The sequence below is a fragment of the Embiotoca jacksoni genome, unplaced genomic scaffold (genome assembly GCF_022577435.1).
Source record: "Embiotoca jacksoni isolate LCO1_2020_lvr unplaced genomic scaffold, fEmbJac1.0.p SCAF_40, whole genome shotgun sequence".
Taxonomy (NCBI): Eukaryota; Metazoa; Chordata; class Actinopteri; family Embiotocidae; genus Embiotoca; species Embiotoca jacksoni.
The window spans coordinates 782,930-804,161 of record NW_027185393.1 but is presented as its reverse complement, the minus strand read 5'-3'; the positions used below and the strand labels follow the sequence as shown (position 1 = coordinate 804,161).

At 42.8% G+C, this 21,232-nt stretch overlaps 1 protein-coding gene across 3 annotated transcripts in view; it reads right to left on the bottom strand.

The window, feature by feature from the left end:
- The window catches only part of fmn2b (formin 2b), a 30,369-nt gene extending 10,434 nt beyond the window's left edge, over positions 1-19,935 (bottom strand). Inside the window, exons 1-11 of one of the 3 annotated variants that reach the window (XR_011179194.1) lie at positions 18,165-19,935; positions 15,489-15,730; positions 13,131-13,309; positions 9,553-9,703; positions 8,289-8,300; positions 6,944-6,996; positions 4,758-5,713; positions 3,822-3,966; positions 3,066-3,153; positions 1,867-1,928; positions 685-776 (exon numbers count right to left, since the gene is read on the bottom strand). Coding sequence is in view for 2 of the 3 variants with exons in the window: in XM_069168510.1 (XP_069024611.1) it covers positions 685-776; positions 1,867-1,928; positions 3,066-3,153; positions 3,822-3,966; positions 4,758-5,713; positions 6,944-6,996; positions 8,289-8,300; positions 9,553-9,703; positions 13,131-13,309; positions 15,489-15,730; positions 18,165-19,846 (3,662 nt within the window). In the remaining variant the exon portion in view is untranslated. The remainder of the gene's footprint in view (positions 1-684; positions 777-1,866; positions 1,929-3,065; positions 3,154-3,821; positions 3,967-4,757; positions 5,714-6,943; positions 6,997-8,288; positions 8,301-9,552; positions 9,704-13,130; positions 13,310-15,488; positions 15,731-18,164) is intronic. The other 2 variants (XM_069168510.1, XM_069168509.1) reach the window with 2 other exon arrangements.
- Positions 19,936-21,232: the final 1,297 nt, after the last annotated feature.

Genomic DNA, 21,232 nt, shown 5'->3' with positions numbered 1-21,232 from the left:
AGTGCTGTCGTACGCCAGCCAGTATGGATATTAAGGTTTAATTTTGAAGGAAAATCTCACGTTTAAGGAAGGTTTTTTTTTTTTTTTTTTTTTTTTCTTCATTCATCAAGTAATGAATCAGTGCTGAGCAGTCAAACATGTAAAGATCTGGGACTTCCCACTGACAGCTGTGAGAGGGTTGTTCAGATTACAGTGTGTGACTAGCATCATGGGTTTCTGTGAACAGGTGAATTGTAACATTACAGAGCTCTTCCATTGTTTTGGGGAGTTCAAAACTGAGGAGGATATGTGATGGAAACCTCTAAATATAACGCAAAGATGTAATATGACTCAACTTTGGAACAGACTTGAGAAAAAAGCGGCTAACGAAGCATTCTTAACTGAGATATGGATATTAGATGGGTACCTCTGGATTACTGAAATCTGACTGATCCTTTTTAATTTTCCAAAACACATAATAAACCTTATGTCTAAGTTTAATGAGGAAGATCTGTTCACATTTAATCTATATTTTTCTGTGGAAGTTTTTTAACATGCTGCTCTCTTTTCTTTGTCACCTCTGCTCGATTAATAATCAAACAGTTCAGAGTTTCTAAACTGTGTAAAATGGTCTCTTGTACGTGTATCAGACTCTCACTCACTAAACATGCTCGTCGGTGCTGAAGTGTTGGAGGAATCACTCACTGTTCAGGTTTGTCCAGAGGTTTGGCGTTCTCCTTGTCTTTAGAGGATTTGATATGCTTTTCAATCTTGTCCAGCTCATCCTGTTGCGCCCTCTGTAGGGGAGACACAAGAGACTCTTCCTGATCCATAATTTATGCACTTCATCGTGACAGCAGAAAATATATATTATATATTGTAGGCGGTGCACAAATCCAGGAGATACAGAACAATAATTTTATGTTGTGTAGGGGTCAAACGATAAAACTAGCAGATTTACAGGAATGTAGATTAACGTGTATTGTCCCTGAAAAATGATCAAATACACCCAGGACACTCTGGAAAGCACGATTATTATTAAATTGACTATAAGAATATATAATATTTGTAAGAACAAGCCTTCCAAACTGATCAAACATGTAAGTCCACTTCTGTATTCAATCCAGGAAACGTTTTCTGAATTAGTGGACCTACTCATAGCAGGAAATACACCACTGATATACAGTATTTTTCCTTTGTTCAGTTAGAATTAGGAATGAAACAAAGTTGGTTATGTTCAGGGAAAGATCAGGGTTTGGGTTAAAGTAGAGGACATTTGTCATCATGGGACTCTAAATTTATGTCCCCTCACTTTCTCTTTTGTTCCCATCACAACCCACCAATCCGTAAAACATAACTGTGTGTTGAAATCGGCTGCAAGCACAAACAGTCTAGACGTGGGCAGTAAAAAAAAAAAAAACTTAATCTGAACTGAATCAAACTTCCTATCAACCAAAAGCGATGCAAAGGCAGCATGGGTAACGGAAGAAGTCAGTGAGCCAGCACCCACCTGGAAGAATATGTTGGAACCAACTGCCACTCAACACAGGCACAACAAGGATTGAAATACACACACACTGTCTTTACATGGCAGGGCACACAAAGTTCTGTGCGCTGGGAAAACATGTTTTAGGTATGAAATTGACATCAATATTATAATGCACGAATGCATCTTTACGACACACCCCTTGTTGTAGCGTTCTGCTCCTCTCAGTGCAGCCAGGTTCATGTTGAGCCACAAAAATAGCAACTTGGCACAAGTTTGGAAAAAATGTAATCATGTGCTGCACTAAAATGCAAATGCACATGGTGAGAAAAGAAAACAAACTGATGTCAAACTAGACTGTAAACAAGATGAAGTGATTGTAGAGAGTGTTTACTGCTCACATTTTCATACAGCGCCTGCAGAGTCTCCAGGTCAACTACGGTGTTGTCCAAGTTCAGGATGGCTGGAGGGGAGGGGGAGTGGGAGGGGGGAGGGAGAGAGGAGAGAGAGAGAGAGAGCGAGAGGGAGATGGGGAGAGAGAGAGGTTACTGGTCACATCTGTGTTAAAGGATCACTAGTAATTAGTGAAAAGGTTCAATCATATTTTTTTTGGACCTGTTATGATGAATTAAAGCTTCAGGAACAAGATTTAAAGGAGAAAACTGGGAAACATGAAACAAAGGAGAAACTAAAGAAAACCAACAAAGAAGAGAAAAACTGAGAAAGTGTGATGATCAGTTTGTTTCAGTCTCTGGCTCAAATAATCAAAAGATAGAGAAGAAAAAAAGAGTATTATCATTCTGCTGAAGTGCTGTAATTACATACACAATAATATACTAAATATCAATAAGTTTGTGTGAAAATAAAACATAAAAAATAATGTATGAAAAGAACTTTCCAGTTCCTTCAACCCTTTGTTACCTGTGTTCACAAAATGCTAAACGGTGAATTTGTTTACTTATGTTTTAAAAAGCTGCCACTTGTTTTAGTCATTTTTGGGCACAACATAACAAAATAATACAGACCTTAAATTTAAAGTAAAGAATTTAAAGGAAGACAAAAAGAAAACTTGTCACTAAACAGTATTTTGTTGTTTTTTGTTGTTTTACCGTCCTATAAAACAGCCCGACCGGCCCCTTTATTTATTTTTAATTGACAGTGGGCTGGCCCAATCACAGTAGAGGATTTCTTTCTGAAACGTAGTGGAGTAAAATTTAACATAAAATATAAAGACACAAATTAGTAAAAGTGCCTCAACTTGTACTGAACTGATCTGCTGCTTACTTCCCATCACTTTTAAATAATCATACAGTCAGAAAACCAGATGTGCACCTGGTTTTTGCACCTTTTTGGAAAATATTTACCAGGGATTTGCCAGAAAAAGTATAAATTTAATTGACTGAAGATTTTCTCATCTACATGGTATTTCTGGTGGTACAGCCTTTTTGGGGTATTTCAAACCCAGCCGGTTAATAGACTTTGAACAAATCCAGTGATTTCCAGTGTGACCCTGATGTACAATAACACATGACAAGCACAGACTGGCGCTGATTGAAATCCAGTTAATTGAATGAATGTGTTCAGAAAGTGCAGAACTCACCATGCTGGATGTCTTTCATGTCGAGGTGCAGGGAGGACATGAGGATTCCTACTGCCTGAGAACGCTTGTTGTTCAGGAGCTTCACAACCTAAACAATAAATCAACATATCAGACATGACGTCAGATCCAGAAGCTCAGATGTACTTTGTAGTGTAAAATATGTGTTGTTTGTTCATATTCAGAGTGAGTGAGTATTGTTTTACTGCAGGGTTCGACCTGTCCGTATTCAAAATGGGAAACTGACAGATTAACGATGCACTCAGACATCTATGTTTAGCCTCTGTTGGCACTTCTGTACTTTTTAGTGTCAAGTTGAGGCTTTAAGAAAATTTAAACTTTTCCAGTTGCAATAGTCTGAAAAGTTGAACATAGTAAACTATAGTAAGAAACAGATGAACTGTGGACAATGTCCAGACCTGATTCTGCAGACAGTGTTTGAAGTTGCCCTGCAAGTTATGTAGCAGACAAACAGGAGACCAAGAAGCAGTCTTCGCTGCTGGAACCACTGCATTCAGTTCAGGTTGGAGGAGGGTGGAGCGTAAAGGACGCATCAACATGCCCACTCATTAGCTGTATGATCCTGCTGTATCTACACATCAATCAGACATTACATGACCTTCTAACCAGGGAGCTGTCAGGTAAAGTGTGTTTCATGTCCGGTCCGACTGATTCAGATATTTGCGTTCTCAGAAACAGCTCCTCCGGGTCATGTCGGTATGAAGTGCATGTGTGAAAGCAGCTTTTAAACACTCAGACCTGTTTAGCTTTGGACTTGGTTATGGTGTCAGAGAGCGGCTGCTTCTTCTCCTTCACGGCTGTTTTGGAGAACAACTCCACAAACTCCCCAAAGTCCACGTCGGGCTCCTCAATCGAATCCCACACCAGCGAAGAAGAAACCTCCCTGAAGAACACAAAGCAGCACTTTAAAGATTCCCTTCCTCTGGTCTTACCGGCCACATCATGATGTTGACATAAAATTAGATGTGCGCCCTGTGCTCATGTGCAGAGGGCGTTTTTGAAAGACAGAAGGCACAAAACAGAACCTCATTATTGTATCACGAGGTGATGACAAACCACCCGTTAGACCAGTTATTTTGGTGCTGTATCAGTGTTGGATATCCAATTAATTAACAAAAATGTGACGTTTTTCCCTTCGATCACATATCATTTACATCACTGCGACTTTTTCACATTGCACTGTTAAAGATAACAGTTATGCATTGCATGAAGCCAGAGGTACATTATGGGAATAAAGTTGTGGAGAGAACCTTATTTATTTATTTTTTTACATATACCTTATTGTTCTGCATTTTAAAGGCAGAATCATTTACCACTGAGCATAATTAAATATCTGGTAGGGAATTGTTCATTTTCAGGTAAGAACTTCATGAACTCACACACTGCAGTTTATGAATCTCATACACACATCCTGCTGTCAGAAATACTGTATTTGTGAGGTGCTTTAAAAGATATACTGTAAGTCCTCAGTTGGAGCCTATGGGCCACGGTCCCCTGCATTCGTTCTTGCAGGTATGGTTTTATGAAAATGAAACCATATTTTTAAATATATTTGTTATCAGAATGGGCTTGGAGCTGAGTAGAAGTCAGAAGGTATTAAGAGATGGACTAACACATTTTTGGGTTAGCAATAAAAACATAAAGCAAATCATGGCCACGTGTTACCATCTTTACTTTTTGGTGTGGAGCTGGATCCTGGTCCAGTAGAGAGGCTTCATGGGTCTGGGTGGCTCCATCACGGCCTTCCTGGGAGGTTTCTCCTGAGTCAAACCCAGAGAGAACAGCCCCAGCGGCAGCGGAGGGGGGAGGGAGCCCAGAGCTCCTGGAAGGGCCGGAGGAACGCCGAAACCTCCTGGTGGAGGAGGGGGAGGAGGAGGCCCACAGCCTGGAGGTGGTGGTGGAGGAGGAGGAGGGCCGCCAAGTCCTGGTAATGGAGGAGGAGGGGGCAGAGCACTGACACCGGGGAGAGGAGGGGGTGGAGGTGGGGCAAAGCCACCAGGAAGGGGAGGAGGAGGAGGAGGTGGTGGTGGTGGAGCAAGACCACCAGGGAGTGGAGGTGGAGGAGGGGGTGGAGGTGGGGGTGGAGCAAGACCACAAGGGAGTGGAGGTGGAGGTGGGGGTGGAGCAAGACCCCCGGGAAGTGGAGGTGGAGGAGGAACTGCTGAGCCGGGTGGTAGAGGAGGTGGTGGGGGGGGAGGTGGCATTGCGCCTCCTTGTAAGGGTGGAGGAGGAGGTGGAGGCGGCTGAAGCTGACAGGAGCACTGGAAGCCGTCCTGCCGCGGTGGGGGCTGCAGGAAGCCTTTGACTCCACCAGGCTCGCTACAAGGCACTTTGAACTTAAAGCTGTCGTCCATGGGGGACGTCTGCACCGACTTGGCCTCCAGGCAGCCCGGAGACGGAGCCGCCTCCGTCTGCAGGTGAGCGTCACACAGGGCCCTCAGCAGGCCCTCCTCCCCTCCACACTCCCTGTCTGTGGTGGAGGCGCTGGACTTTGTACTGTCCCTGTCCAGCAGAGGGGGCTGTCGCTCCAGCTCAGCTATCTTAGTCCTGAGGTCCTCTATGGTTTGTTCCAGCTGTTGGATGACATTAACGTGTTTCTCCTTCAGCTTTGTCAAAGGAAGGACGCACTCCTAAAGAAAAGAGAGAATCATGATAAAAATCATAAAAAGAAGAACAGCCTCCTTAAAAGACCTTTTGATCTTCGGTCTGCTGTCACTGACTCATCACATTCTGCAGGTCTTCTCCAGAATAAATGTCGGTGCTGTCGGACCGAACAAAGCCACTGACGATACATACAAAAGCTACAGGAACATAGAGGATCAATATTTAAATAAAACAAATCTACGGTAATGGGGTGCTTGAGTAACTCCAGTGGAAATGAAAATATTTTGAGAAGATAACAATGTTTTGAGAAAAACACTGAAATGTTATGAGAATAAAGTTGTAATTTTGAGGACAAAATTTATAGCAGGATAAGAATTAAGTTGTAATTCTGATTGTGACATTATCATATTTAAATATACAAGATTTGACAAGAAAAAAAACATGTAAATTAAATATTTAAAGGTAGTTTAAGCACTGAAATCAAAGGCTGCAGAGGAGGCAGTTCTTGTTACTCGGGGTAATTAGCTTTCAGCAGCACTAATTTATCCAGTGTTCCTTTTTTACGTGCTGCAGACTCTACCGGGCTTCTCAGGCCCGGCTGGAGCTTGTTGCTCAGTTATACAGGGTAGACGAACAGCGGGGATGCCAGGCCTTCACCGTGGCCCAGGCTGGACCAGCACTACCTCCTGAATGGTAGGTGAATACAAAGATCCGTCTCAGGGTGCCAAGGCAGCGCTATGGAGGGATTAATAATTAACAACAACAGCAAAACCAGTTACAGGGCTATACTTACTCACAGAACTTGAATTATGTCCAGTAACTACAATTACCATATATGATTACTGAACTTTCAATCAAAGTTCATCTCCCAGATGCAGATGTGGAGCAAGTCTTGCATAATTCCTGGGGTAAACTTGATTGACGATAGTTAAGACTGTCGGTATAACATGCACAAAAAAGGGACAAAAACTTCAGTGTCTCCTACTTTGGTAAAAACACCACATGATGGTCTGTTGTTGCTGTGTGTCTGCAGATTCTTCCAATGCACACAATAACATATCGTGTAGTTCAGTCACTCAACCAACAGAATTAGTTCATTTATAAACTATCAGTTCTCAAATTGGTTTTATTTTCATGTGTTCCAACAGGAGAAACACGATAAACTTGAACTTTAAGGTTTCTATATGCGGTATGTAGAAGTTTCAGCCTCTCAGTCTCAGGCTCCAAATGAAGATGTGAAAATGAAAGTTACAAACCTCTTGGCTCTCTTTCTGTTGTTGCCTCGAACCCATGATGGCTGCACTGTTTTCTGTACAATCAGACACATCAGAAAGTCAGAACAACACAGTACAACAGAAACAACTTTCACGGGCTTATGGTCTCCTCTACATAACTGAGAACATATGAAAGTAACTCGATCCAAATAACATATCAACGTCAGCAACACTTTTTTACTATCCTTGCATAAATGTATATATATATAAAACTGCTGATACTTGACATGCTATTTCAGATCTGCTAGCTTTTGTCATTCACCAATGGCTTCTCTCGTTCAGCCTCTCCTTCTGTGTCCAGCTCATACACACCTGTGCTGTGGTATTAATAATGTAATGATGTAATTTATAATCTTTAGTCAGTGGGACTAAACTAGTACTTTTACTTTACTACTTTAAGTACATTTTGCTGCTAATATCTCTGTACTGTTTTTCATGTAGGACTTTAATTTGTGATTATATATATATATATATATATATATATATATATATATATAAATTACAGCTGCATGGGTAGAATATAGGCACATGTGGCCAGCACAGAACAGAATTTAGGGACATTTTAATGTCGTCCCCCCGTGTGCAAATATGTCCACCTTTAGTTTATATGATGATAATGTGCAACGATTTTACTGTGCTATCAAACATTTTTCCTGCTCTTAAAATGCACAGTCAGCATACATAAAACAGGCTTCACATTAACCTGGAGAAGCATTTGTGGGTTCCTTTATTATGACTGTTTCCAAAAAAGTTGGGACACTGTGTAAAATGTAAATAATGGCAAAATGTTATGAACACCGCATCCTCTGGGCTAAAGAGGAGAGGGACCATCCAGGTTGTTATCGGCACACAATTTGAAATTCTGCATCTGTGATGGTATGGGGATGCATTAGTGCACATGGCACATGGAACATTTTGGAGCAACAATTGCCATTCAGACAACGTCTCCTTTTTAGGGAATGTCTTGCTTATATCAGGAAGACAACGCTTTACAGCAGCATGGCTCCGTAGTAGAAGACTCCGGGTGCCAAACTGGCCTCCTGCAGTCCACAACTATTAAAAACATTTGGAGCATCATGAAACGAAAAATACAACAAGGAGAGCCTGAACTGTTGAGCAGCTTGAATCCTATATCAGGCAAGAATTCCTATTCTTTACATCAAAATGTGTACCAAAGCTGCACTCCACTCACCAAGGTAGAGGAAGGTTTATTTCAAGTTATAATATCACCAAACGGGGTCAAATCTTCAGCTGGGACCAAACAACATTGTTAGTGTGCTGGAGTCAGCAAAAACTCATCCCACACCACACAGAAACGATTACTCACCTTGATTGTCCTCTAAAGAAGCCAAAGCACCAAAAAGACAGGAACAAAAAAAGATGAATATGTATTAGACAGTTAATATTGAAGACTTGGATAGTTTGCCATTGAAACAAATAGCTCGCTGTTCACCAACAAACAAAGAGAAAAACACAGACAACGTGCATCTCCTGAAGGCTTTCATTTTGAGAAATGGGTATCCAACTTGTATTACTGGAGTTATAGCCATGTAATAGTTTATGTAATAGTAGTTTTTAAAGGAAATGAAGACGGAAGTATTCTCACATCCAGTTGATCAAATATAATCATCTGATCATCTGAGGATAGTCAAGTCACACTGATCCTCATAAACTCCTGAGTAACAGCATTTATAATGGTCAGCAGGACCAACAGGATGGTCAGCTTGTTTTCCTGTTTGCCTACTGCTGCTACGCAGACAACAAAACCTGTGCTCCTCGACTGTATCCGCAAACCTGAACGACTGCCAACATTCCAGAAATAATCTCCCTCACTATTTCTGTGAGTGTGCAGATTAAACCAACTGAATCCAACATTGAGATTAGTGAATTTCAGAATTGTTGTTTGGCACATTATTGAACTTTGGACAACCAATGGGAGAATAACAGACAGTCCTGGCACTGGCAGGTGACCAGTTATTACAGGGCAGTAAAGAGCCACCCAGATTCAGAAATGCAATGTCATATAGAGTGTTATAATACATGTCTTGGTAACACTTCACTTAAGGATTCATGCATGAATTCCTGCATGATTTCAACATTAATACCTCATGAATCATCAGAAAGTAACATTAGTTCAAAGTCTTTCATTCACGATCTCATGCATGAACAACACATTAATACATTTATGAGAAATTATTTCATCATTACTAAATTAATTCTTGAGTTATGCCCACAAATGTGTTTCATGAGGTCACAGTGACCTTTGACCAGAAGATCTGAGAGAAAGTTTGTGCGAAATATGAAGAAATGGCCTCCAGAAGTTCCTGAGATATTGCGTTCATGAGAATGGAATGGACAGACAACCTGAAAACAATAAGCCTCCAGCCAGGCTATAACCGGGTCTGAGGCACAGTGACTGGGGTTTCTGAAGAAGGCACAAGTGAGAAAGCGTTTCACTTTTAAAGTATTAAATCTCAGCATCTTGCCACTTATCACAAATTACAAATAAAAGTTACAGATCAGAAAGACGTACACTGTCTATACTTGCCGGCTTGTGATACATATACAACATGTGGAAGTATGGTTCTTACCTGTCTCTGTGGATTTGAGTCCAGTCTTATTGTCACCACCTGGTTTTCCTGGAGGCCAGTGGCCCTTGACCTGACCTGGTAGTTTCCCTTCAAGAGGCTCCAGGGAGTGTGGCGGCTGACTGACAGCTGCCCATGTGTACAGCTGGTCATGCTGGGGAAACAAAATTATTAACAGGGTTTATATTTCATGCCAGTTGCACTGACTTATTCCAACCATGAATATGTCCCAACTTGTGCAAATGCAAATCAAGAATATGTACTTCATTTTGTAGAGTTGTGCAAGTCAAGTAGAGTTTTCAGGTCAAAAAGCTTTTCCTCTCAATCAGTGCTTCGTTTCTGTCTGGAACACTGCAGTGTTTCTATACTGCTCCTGGTTTTATTGTAACACATCTCTGCGCAGTTGCATTGCAACCTGGATGTGAATTCTCTCTGTTTCCCAAAATATTTGACACAAACATTGATGCACGCTCTTTGCTCAAGTTTCAGGTCGATGGTGAAATCACATCGCAGTGGTCACAAAAAAGTGTTTAACTCAAATTCTGACTTTGATGAAGCGATGGACTACTTCCTCACAGCGGTTGTAGCTTCTTCCTGCCTCATGTGCATCACTGTGCTGCACTCCATTCAATCTTAACAGGAGCAGTTGTGGAACTTTTTGATTGGCCCTCGTATATTCAAAATTTGTGTAGGAGTGTTGGGCTTTATTTCTGTTGCACCAAGTTTGGTGGAGTTGCAGTTGAAAACAAACTGTTTAGATTAAATTGAAGTAAAAACTTTTAAAAAAATGTTGCTTGTGTTTTTAAAAATTCTCTGGTGTCTGTTGATGGGGACAAAGAGGATTTACTGAATTTCAAAATTGTCCAACGTATCTCTCATCCATCGAGCCTGAGGTTGTTCATTTTAGCCTGAAAGGGCTGAAGGTGTTACTGACTGAACTTGAGCATGTTTTCTGTAACAATCTTACAGTGTAGCGTAGAAGACTGCTGATGCTGCTGAATGCACACAACTGAACCACACAGTCCCAAACGTGTGTTTTTAATGTTAAATGTAAGAAGGATGCAGATTTATAGATGGATAATTATTAAGATTACAAAGTTTATTTCAGATGGATCTGTGGGCACAGACATTTGTATCACGATGGACAGAAGCCTTTAGACCCATTTGACCTATTTTCACATGATTTTCACAAAAGTGAATTTGCATCTAGTTTTCGAACGTTTTGTTAAAAGTTCACATTTCATCCTCTCCCATCTGCTCATAATGAGGTTCACCAAGAAGCTTTTGTTTCTCCCTAATGCCTCAAAGCCTTTTTTCTAAACTAATACTGAACTTACTCAATACTCCTGGTTGTTACTGTGGTTGACAGGCTCTGCAACACATTTGCAGATCTTTCTCAAATATTTGATGGCTGATCTGATTGGTCAACTGAACATTTGGAACAAATCATCATGACATTACATCCTGCTCATCACTAGAAATATCACTCCATCTTCTCAATGGGAACATAGAATTAGAATAGAATTTCATATACTATGTAATATAATGTAGTTTCTACTTGTTCTAGTTCTATTAAATGACCCATTTGGTGAAGTCGGGTCTCTTTTGGTCCTTTTTGGTCGCTCCGAGCACCCGTACCGTAACACCACGGATAGTCACGCACTTACAATCCTAGCGGCGGCTAGCTGGACCGGTTTGGTTTGAACACATGACACATGCTAAAATGGATATCTTTGTTCATCAGATATCTTTGTTCATCAGATATCAGCAAGATACAGTGGTGTGAAAAAGTGTTTGCCCCCTTCCTGATTTCCAATTTTTTTGCATGTCTGTCACACTTAAATGTTTCAGATCATCAAACAAATTTAAATAGTAGTCAAAGATAACACAAGTAAACAGAAAATGCAGTTTTTAAATGAAGGTTTTTATTATTAAGGTAGAAAAACAATCCAAACCCACATGGCCCTGTGTGAAAAAGTGTTTGCCCCCTCCTGTTAAAATATAACTTAACTGTAGTTTATCACACCTGAGTTCAATTTCTCGAGCCACACCCAGGCCTGATTACTGCCACACCTGTTCTCAATCAAGAAATCACTTCAATAGGACCTGCCTGACAAAGTGAAGTAGACCAGAAGATCCTCAAAAGATAGACATCATGCCGAGATCCAAAGAAATTCAGGAACAAATGAGAAAGAAAGTAATTGAGATCTATCAGTCTGGAAAAGGTTCTAAAGCCATTTCTAAAGCTTTGGGACTCCAGAGAACCACAGTGAGAGCCATTATCCACAAATGGAGAAAACATGGAACAGTGGTGAACCTTCCCAGGAGCGGCCGGCCGACCAAAATTACCCCGAGAGCGCAGTGACGACTCATCTGAGAGGTCACAAAAGACCCCACGACAACATCCAAAGAACTGCAGGCCTCACTTGCCTCAGTTAAGGTCAGTGTTCATGACTCCACCAGAAGAAAGAGACTCGGCAAAAATGGCTGCATGGCAGAGTTCCAAGACCAAAACCACCGCTGAGCAAAAAGAACATTAAGGCTCGTCTCATTTTTGCCAGAAAACATCTTGATGATCCCCGAGACTTTGGGGAAAATACTCTGTGGACTGACGAGACAAAAGTTTAACTTTTTGGAAGGTGTGTGTCCCGTTACATCTGGTGTAAAAGTAACACCGCATTTCAGAACAAGAACCTCATACCAACAGTAAAATATGGTGGTGGTAGTGTGATGGTCTGGGGCTGTTTTGCTGCTTCAGGACCTGGAAGACTTGCTGTGATAAATGGAACCATGAATTATACCGTCTACCAAAACATCCTGAAGGAGAATGTCCGGCCATCTGTTCGTGACCTCAAGCTGAAGCCAACTTGGGTTGGAGGACAATGATCCAAAACACACCAGCAAGTCCACCTCTGAATGGATGAAGAAAAACAAAATGAAGACTTTGGAGTGGCCTCGTCAAAGTCCTGACCTGAATCCTATTGAGATGCTGTGGCATGACCTTCAAAAGGAGGTTGGTGCTGGAAAACCCTCCAATGTGTCTGAATTACTACAACAACTCTGTAAAGATGAGTGGGCCAACATTCCTCCACAGCTGGAAAAGACTCATTGCAAGTTATCGCAAACGCTTGATTACAGTTGTTGCTGCTGAGGGTGGCCCAACCAGTTATTAGGTTTAGGGGGCAAACACTTTTTCACACAGGGCCATGTGGGTTTGGATTGTTTTTCTCCCTTAATAATAAAAACCTTCATTTAAAAACTGCATTTTGTGTTTACTTGTGTTATCTTTGACTAATATTTACATTTGTTTGATGATCTGAAACATTTAAGTGTGACAGACATGCAAAAAAATAAGAAATCAGGAAGGGGGCAAACACTTTTTCACACCACTGTATATATACCCATAAACTGAGAGCATTCCCATTATTCCCATTAAAAGGTGGTGCACTTTTTAAACCTATAAATTAACAGTAGACAGTAGTAATGCCTTGTTGTTGTAAATAGGCTTCCATGAACAATATATCCAAACAAATCACAACAAACATGTTGGGAATGAAACTGTGTGAAGTGCAACTACCTACATCAAACTTGGTGGGTGCGGTGGAGGGGATGTGGCCGGTGCTACCCCCCAGCTGCTCTCTGAAGCAGTCTGTGAACGGCAGCAGGAGGCCCATAGCCAAGATCCTGGAGCAGAGCCTCTCGGCCTCCTCAGGCTCCTCCTGCTGCCTCTGCAGGAACAGCTTCTCCAGAAGAGTCCGGCCTGGACAGCAAGGAACGAAAGAGAGAAACAAAGAAAGTGCTTTATAAACAGTTGAATCTATTGTATTTGATAAATCAATTTGCTGAATCCCACACGTTCTCTATCAGGTGTATCTTTATCAGTCTTCATTTCATCAATGGAAGGTTAAGATTTTACAATATAGCTCCTGTTTGAATGTTTAAATCCATCACCTCCTACAGTGCCGAACTGTGGTCATTACTGCTTTTGGAACTTTACATATACCGATGGCATTGCCAGACATTTTGACTTCAAAGAGATTAACAGGATCAGTCAGGATCCAGAAGTCCATCACAGCCATAGAAAAAAAAGAAAAAAAAAAAGAAAAGCTGCTAGCTGAAAGAGAGAAAGGAAAGAGCTCAGAGAGAAAGAAGAAGACATCTGGAAGAATCTGTCAGAGCAGACGGAGACACTCAAGAAGGAACTCTATGAAAAAGATAAGATCCTCCAGACTGAGCTCACTGCCGCGATGAAAACATCCAGGAAGGAGCTCTCTGAAATGTATGAGAGTTGGGAGAGAAGAGCCAGAAGTGGGACAAAGAAGAGAGAAAAGTGGAGAAGATGCTGCTGGTGAAAGAAAAGATGTGGAAATACCGAGCGGAAAGAGGAGATCCAGCACTTCAGAGGAAAACATCCAGCTTCAGGGACGCTGCTGCCTCAGCTCATCTCTTTGACTCTAACCACATTCCTACAGAAGACTTTTAACCTTTAGAAGAGAAATAAAAACCTGACATGGAAAGACAAGATCCTCTCATACAACGATTTGCACACATGCAGTCGTAGTCCCGAAACACCAGGCAGCACAAAGTGACTCCACCCTCAAGAAATCAGCTGTCCACCGTGACTGTAATCCTGAATACTGAGTGCAACCGGGTATCACAGCAAAACATGAAATAGACACGCCGATAGTCGACCAAAATGAAACCTACTGCATGCGAAGAACCATGTGATTTACAGGAAAATGAAACTTATCGCTAAAACACGTGGTTGGGGTTACTGAATAAGCACATGATTGGGTTAGGAGACAAAAAACAACTCAACTAAAATATTGTCACCTCCTGGATTCAAACATCATTGTCCCACATGCCCGTCTGTGACTAATGCCACCAAGACACCCCTCCTGCCTCCTAATACCAAGAGAAAATGTCCTTTGTTGCCTCTGTTGCGGGACCTTGGTCACATGACATTTACTCGCGTGTCAGTTTCACGCTTTCAAAACATGTAACTGTCACGCCTGGACCGGCTGAAACGTGGCTATTTCACATTTTGCTGCATTGGGCCAGCGTGTCTATTTCACGGTTTGCAGTGACACTGGGTTGCAGAGTAAAAGTGAAATATGACTGCTGACCAGATGCATGTAAATTGGGAGTTTTACAGCAATCTCACTATTGCAGCGCATGTGTTAATCAAACTCCCACCTGGTTATCTAAAGTAATCTGTAAATGTGAGTTACTGTCACTAAATAGTGAAATAATGTATTTCAACATTGACCTAATGGAACCACACAAACGTACTGTTACAATCCAAGATGAGTTTCCCAAAAATGACATTTTTATGCAACTAAGCTGTTTCCCCCGTTAGGTTCAGATGCAACATTATTACTAACTGGATTACTTTCAATGTTTCGTTTGAATAATTTAAATGAGACATTAACGGAGGAGACAGCAGGAGGTGGTTTGGGTCGATGGAGGTGCTCGACTGTCTGAGACCAGGGTTCATATTCAGATTTCCATCTGTGGTTTAGGCAACAAAATCACTCAGTAATGTCACCAATATCTTTCTCTAACCACTAATCAAATGAAGTGTGCAAAGAAAGAAAGAAAGAAAGAAAGAAAGAAAGAAAGAAAGAAAGAAAGAAAAAGAAAGAAAGAAAGAAAGAAAGAAAGAAAGAAAGAAAAAGAAAGAAAGAAAGAAAGAAAGAAAGAAAGAAAGAAAGAAAGAAAGAAAGAAAGAAAGAAAAGAAAAATCAACAAACGACATTAATGTGAAATTAAAGAACAGTAAAAGGGCACATTAAGGAAAAAAGGTCGAGCCTGTCTAACACTAACTTTATTGATGTTAAACAGCTCGACACAACATGGTTCAACAATATGTTTTAGAGTGTTAAGGAAATCCTTTTAATGTGGACAAAGGAGTCGTGGCTTCATTGTATTAATCTCACCTGTGAATACATCCTGGAAGCCGCAGGTGGACACCTGTCCACAGGAGGATCTTCTGGTAGCACAGATGGGCTGGCTGCCTCCTCCTCTGTAGCCCACCAGATATTCTCCTGAACCTCCTCCATCTTCGTCTCTGCTCCTCAGCCTCCTCTCCAGCTCCTCCGTCCAGTCGGCTGAGCGACTCAGAAGCCCGGCGAGGCTGCGGGACCGCTGTCTCCTCACCTGGTGACCCTCCACCGTCGTCCTGGGAACATTCACATTCATGGTTTGCTTTACTTTGAAAGTGGGTAAAAAAACCCCTTCCATTTTCCAAAGTACAGTACGCTCTGTGTTTTCTTGCCTTTCAGATGGTCACTTGTTTCCATTTGTGCTTAATGGTTTAAAAATGAAGTTTAAAAGCTCTAAAACCTTCCAGTTAGGTAAACTATCTAAACATTATATACTATATACGTTTGTTGGGGTCAACATTGCTTATTAACACAACTGAAAGAGGGACTGCACAGTATGACCACACAATAAAGCAACTTTTCCAACAACAAAAGCAGCATCATGTTCCTCATGATGGACAGAACATCTCAGGGATACTTTCTGTACGTCTTTGTACGCTGATGTCGATGCTATATGGAAGATATTGTAAACAACTTGTTAGCTCGAAGAAATCTAAAAAGTCCACCGCGTATTAACGTATAAGTATATACATTGCAAAAGATTGTATTTTGGAACACTTAAACTGTCATTGTAAAAATCTACAACTGTATTTGTAATACATTCTTTTATATTCCATAAATATACCTTGGTTGAGGTGAAAGTGTCGACAGTACGTCCAACTCAGAGCCGTTAAGTGGATAATTGTGCTGCTGTTGAATCCTTCCTTGAAATAGTAGTAGTTCAATCATAGCCTAGCAACAGTAACTAGGCAATAACAGTAACTCCCTGAGCAATTTATTAGGAACAGCATACTAAGACTAGGTCGAGCCGTTGTTCTGAAAACAGCCTCAATTCTCAGTATCACGGACTCCACAAGGAAGTTAGAAACATTTCTTTGATATTTTGTGACATGTTGGCAGATTTTGATCACATCATTTATCATCATTTAATTAATCAGCTGCACATTCACGCTGCCAATGTTTGGTTCTACCACATCCTGAAGATGTTCTGCAGGATTGAGATCAGTTAACTGAGGTGGTCACTGAAGTCCAATGAAAATTAACATGTTCATGAAGACTTTTGGTGCGTCATCTTGCTGGAAGTTTCCATTACATGTCAGACGTTTTGGGATTTAAAACCACATCTGAATGGTATAAAAGGGCCCTAAGTGTGCAAATAAAACATCCTCCTCACCGATACACCAGCAACAGGAGCAGGTTGGTTCCACAGATTTATGTTGATGCCAATTTTTGATTCTAGAATCTGCAGCCTCAACAGAAATAGAGATTTATCTGACAAAGCTAAGTTTTCCCATCTTTAACTGTCAGGTTCAGGTGAGCTTGTGCCAACTGCAGCCTCACATTTCTGTTCTCGGCTGACGGGAGTAAAACCCGCAGGTTTTCTGTTGTTATAGCTCATCCGTTGCTGTTTTTCTGGATAAAGTGGTTATTTGAGTTACTGTAGTCTTTCTGTCAGCTCCAACCAGCCTGGCCTTCCTCCTCTGCCCTCTCCCATCAACCAGGCAGCTCTGGATGTATTCTGTGTAACCTCTTTTTGTGTGTTAAAAAAAAATCTCAGATCAGCAGTTAATATTTTAGTTAATAATAATACTCATCCAGCCACAATCTGCTACCAACGATCTTCACTCTGATGTTGGAACATTAGCATGAACATTCACTGAAGCTGCTCACCTGCAGGATATTAGGCATTTCACTGCTGACACCTGATTGCTTCATGAGGTCATTACATGAATAAACAGTTGCACAGGTGTTCCTTGTAAAATGTGCAGTAAGTGTATTTGTCGAGAACAAAGATAATTTGTCTTCATTAATCTTCAGTCACACAGCTGCCAGAGGTTTTGGTCGTTCTGTATCTTCCATCAGTCACACACAAGCCTGAAGTAAACAAACTGACCACTCACATGTCTACACACATACTTCCACACTCTTTTACAACAGCTCTATCAACTTTTGATTGTCAAAGCAATAGTTTCAAGAGTATTTCCCTAAAGTCATAACTTAAAAGCTACTAACACTGTGATATCACTACAACAAAGTCTGAGCAGAAACACAAGCTGTCAGAAAATTAAGTTACAGTTTGGTTGTAGAGAAATGGTTTAGCTGGATTTGATTGGTGATAAATTTAAGTGAGCACACCTAAACTGTTGCATCGTGCAAAACTAAAGTATGGCAAGTGTAGACTGTCACCTTAATTTTCTTTTCCATATGAGTGAAGCTAATCTGGCAATTTGTTTGGAAGTGATCATGTTCTTTGCAACGTCAGATTTCTTTTTAGTGACATTTCTGTGAATCAGAAGTCATCTGGGTAAATACAACATTATCATCAGGAGGAAAGATGCCCAGAACTTTGGAAATTAGACCGAAGTTATAAAATCCTTTGGTGAATAAACTAAATGAATACAGTTCATCTATTTAAAGTGCTGTCAGACACGTCTGACTGTCATGTCGAGGTAAAATGAAAACACATAGTAGTATAAAATATTTTGCATGCAGCTGAGTATCCACAGGTACCTGTGGAGGTGATGGTGGGCTCTACGTGGGGACAGGGGGCTGTGGGAGGGGGACAGGGCTGGGGAGTGTCCGGGGGAGCTGAGCTGTCTGGTGGTGGTCTTGATGTAGGACGGGAAGATCGGAGGGTAGGGTTTCACCACGGGGCTGGAGGAGGTGGAGGAGTGGGTGGACCTGAGGAGCCGTTTGGCCAGAGTGGGGCTCTCCTGGGGGGGCAGCGCAGTGAAGCCGACACTGCTCCTCCTGCACTGCTCGTTTGAGGGGGAGGGGGCGGTGCCGGCGGCGGTGGAGTGGTTGGGTTCGGAGCCGGTGCTCAGGCAGTCCTCCAGGGACTCGGCACTGGTACCCGAGAACAACTGACCCTCACCTTCCTCAAACGTGGCTCCAGAGCTCAGCCTCTCGGTGTGTTCAGGACTTTTGTTGTTGTCGTGTGCAGGTGGAGGAGTGAAGTCAACATCCTTGGGCTCCCTCTCCTCCTCCTCCTCCTCCTCCCGCTGGGTGTCACTTCCTGCTTCCTCCTCTTGCCCTGGGCTTTTCCCACAGCTGTCAAATGTGAGATCAGGGAAGCTGTTACCATTGGTTGTCACGGTGACTGGGCTAACTGCTGCCCCCCCTGTCGTGGCCATAGAGACCTCTGTATGAGGGGGCTGCTGCAGCAAAGCATGCTGGTCTTTTGTGCCTGTGGCAACACAAAGAGAGGCTTCTCTCTCCCTCTGTCCCTTCCCATTTGGCTCAGGATGCTCCACCTCCTCCTTCTCCGCCCTCCTCCCATGCACCTCTGTGTGGGAGGGGAGGTGCAGCACTGAAATTTGGTCCATGTGCTTGACGGAGCCAGACAGAGTTTCTGTCTCTAAGAATGACAGGGCATCAGAGCCCAGCTCCAGCTCCGGGGTCAGGTCCAGCACCTCGGGAGGAGTTGGTTTAACGACCCCGTTACTCTGATTCCTCCTCCCCTCCCCTACTCCCCAGCTCAGATCGTTTGCTCCCCCTCCTTGTGGCTCCACAATTGAGTTACCCCCCCCATGCTGCTGCTGCTGCTGGAGCCTTATAGCCAGCTGGATGTCTGCGAGCAAATCCTCGTGGTCGGCCGCTGAGTGGAAGCTGTAGATGTCTGTGTCCGACCCCGAGCTCCCTCCCTTCTGCCCTCCATCCTCTGTGGGAGAGGTGGCTGCGGTCGAGACTTTCTGCTGAGTCTCCTGCTTCTGCTCTCCTCGTCCTCCTCCTCGTCCTACTCCTCCATCCTTTTTCTCTTGCTCTGGCTTCTTTCTTTTCTCGGGAAGAGCAGCCTCGGTGTCTGACTGTCCCAGCTCGTCTGCAGACAGATCAGGTGTTTTGTTGCTGTGCAGCTCGTCATGTTGAGATGCTAAAACATCCTCCTTTGACCCCGTTACTGATGAGCACGCGTCTCCTTTCCCTTTCAGGTTGCTCTTTCTCTTCCGGATGGAGAAAACAGAAGACTTGGACTCTGATTTGTTTTTCTTTTTGCCTGGTCCTGTGCCATGCACCCCCCCTCCTCCTCCTCCACCGTTGCCTGCTCCTTTGCCTCCATGCTTACCGTGGAGTTTCTTTCCTCCCTTTTTTGTCATGTCCCCTCCTCCCTCTCTCCATCCTTCATCCAATGAAGGGTAGCTTCCATTACCCGATGCTGCTGCAGCTTTCTTTTGCTTTGCCTCCTGGTTGCCCATGTTGACGGAGCGTGAGTGATGCCTGCCTGCCTCTCCTCTCAGGTCATGCCTGGGAGAGCTCCTCTTGATTCGGGGAGCTTTCAGATGCCTGCGCCCGGGGACGATAGAAGCGCCTCGGCCTAATCTGTGGATGCAGGTCTGGTGGAGGAGGAGGAGCTGCTGCTGCTGCTGATGGTGTTTTTTTTTAAGCTCTGTTGTGCGACGATCTTCCTCGTTGTTTTCCAGTGACGAAGGCTGGCGTGGCAGTGATGTTGACGTTTATGCAGGAGAAAAATACAGCTCCCTCTTCCTCCCCCCCGTTCTCTCTCTGTCTTACCCTCCCCCTCCTCATCCTCCTCTCCATCTGCTGAAAGGAGTGACGCAGGCACTGTGTGCTCCGTGGAGCTCTGACAGGAGGGCAGACTGGGATAGATGGAGAGCGACTGGGATGGGGACACAAACCCAGGACCTGAGGGGAATAAAGATGCTGCTGGCGGCTGGGACACGGTGGTGCTGCAGGGAGGTGGGGGTGGAAATGAAGCTGTACAACCTCTTCTTTCTCATATAGTTTGTCACTGCAGCTAATCACAGTCCCTCACTACATTTCCCATGATTCTCACACTCCTGCCTGCCTACATTACCCATAGTGCAAAGTGTGGGCTGCACTATAAAAAGGGGATCTTTCATGCAGCCTTGTTAGTACAGGATGTTTGCTCTTGAGTCCAAATGTCTGGACAAACATAAACAATCATACTTTGTCTTAAAAAGTGAGACATGTTTATACAATGTTCATAAATCTTACCACAAGATCCCCTGAATAACTGTTCGGAAACTTTTGATAACATCACATCATCTCCCTCAGAGGATGAAGTTGTCATTGAAATATAGATGTTTAAATTTCTTTTTTTCTGACCACTTGATGCATGTTTTATTCCTCTATTTATGTGTCTCCATATTAAAAATGCATTATTTGCTGTGGTTCCATCATATCAGTGCAGTACATTTCTCTTTTCTAGTTATTTGATTTGTTTAATAAAACACTGCAGATCCTGTATCCTCTCTATTGCCACCCAGAGTTTATAGAGAGAAAGACACATTTTATTGTTCCCTCAATGTACTAAATCGTGCACACAAATGAATTAAAACGTGTTTATATAACTCCTCTGCGAATCACCACCTTAATGTGGTGGAGGGGTTTGAGTTGCTCAGTGATCCTGGGAGCTATGTTGTCTGGGGCATCAGCCCCTGGTAGGGTCTCCAAAGGCAAACTGCTCTCAGGTGAGAGCCCAGACAAAGAGCGGTTCAAAAAGACCCCCCGATGAACAGCAGCCCCCAGACTGAAGCCACCTCGCCCGGATCAGGGAAACCAGGGCACCCTCCTGGAGCGAGACCCAGGAGGGGAGCTCA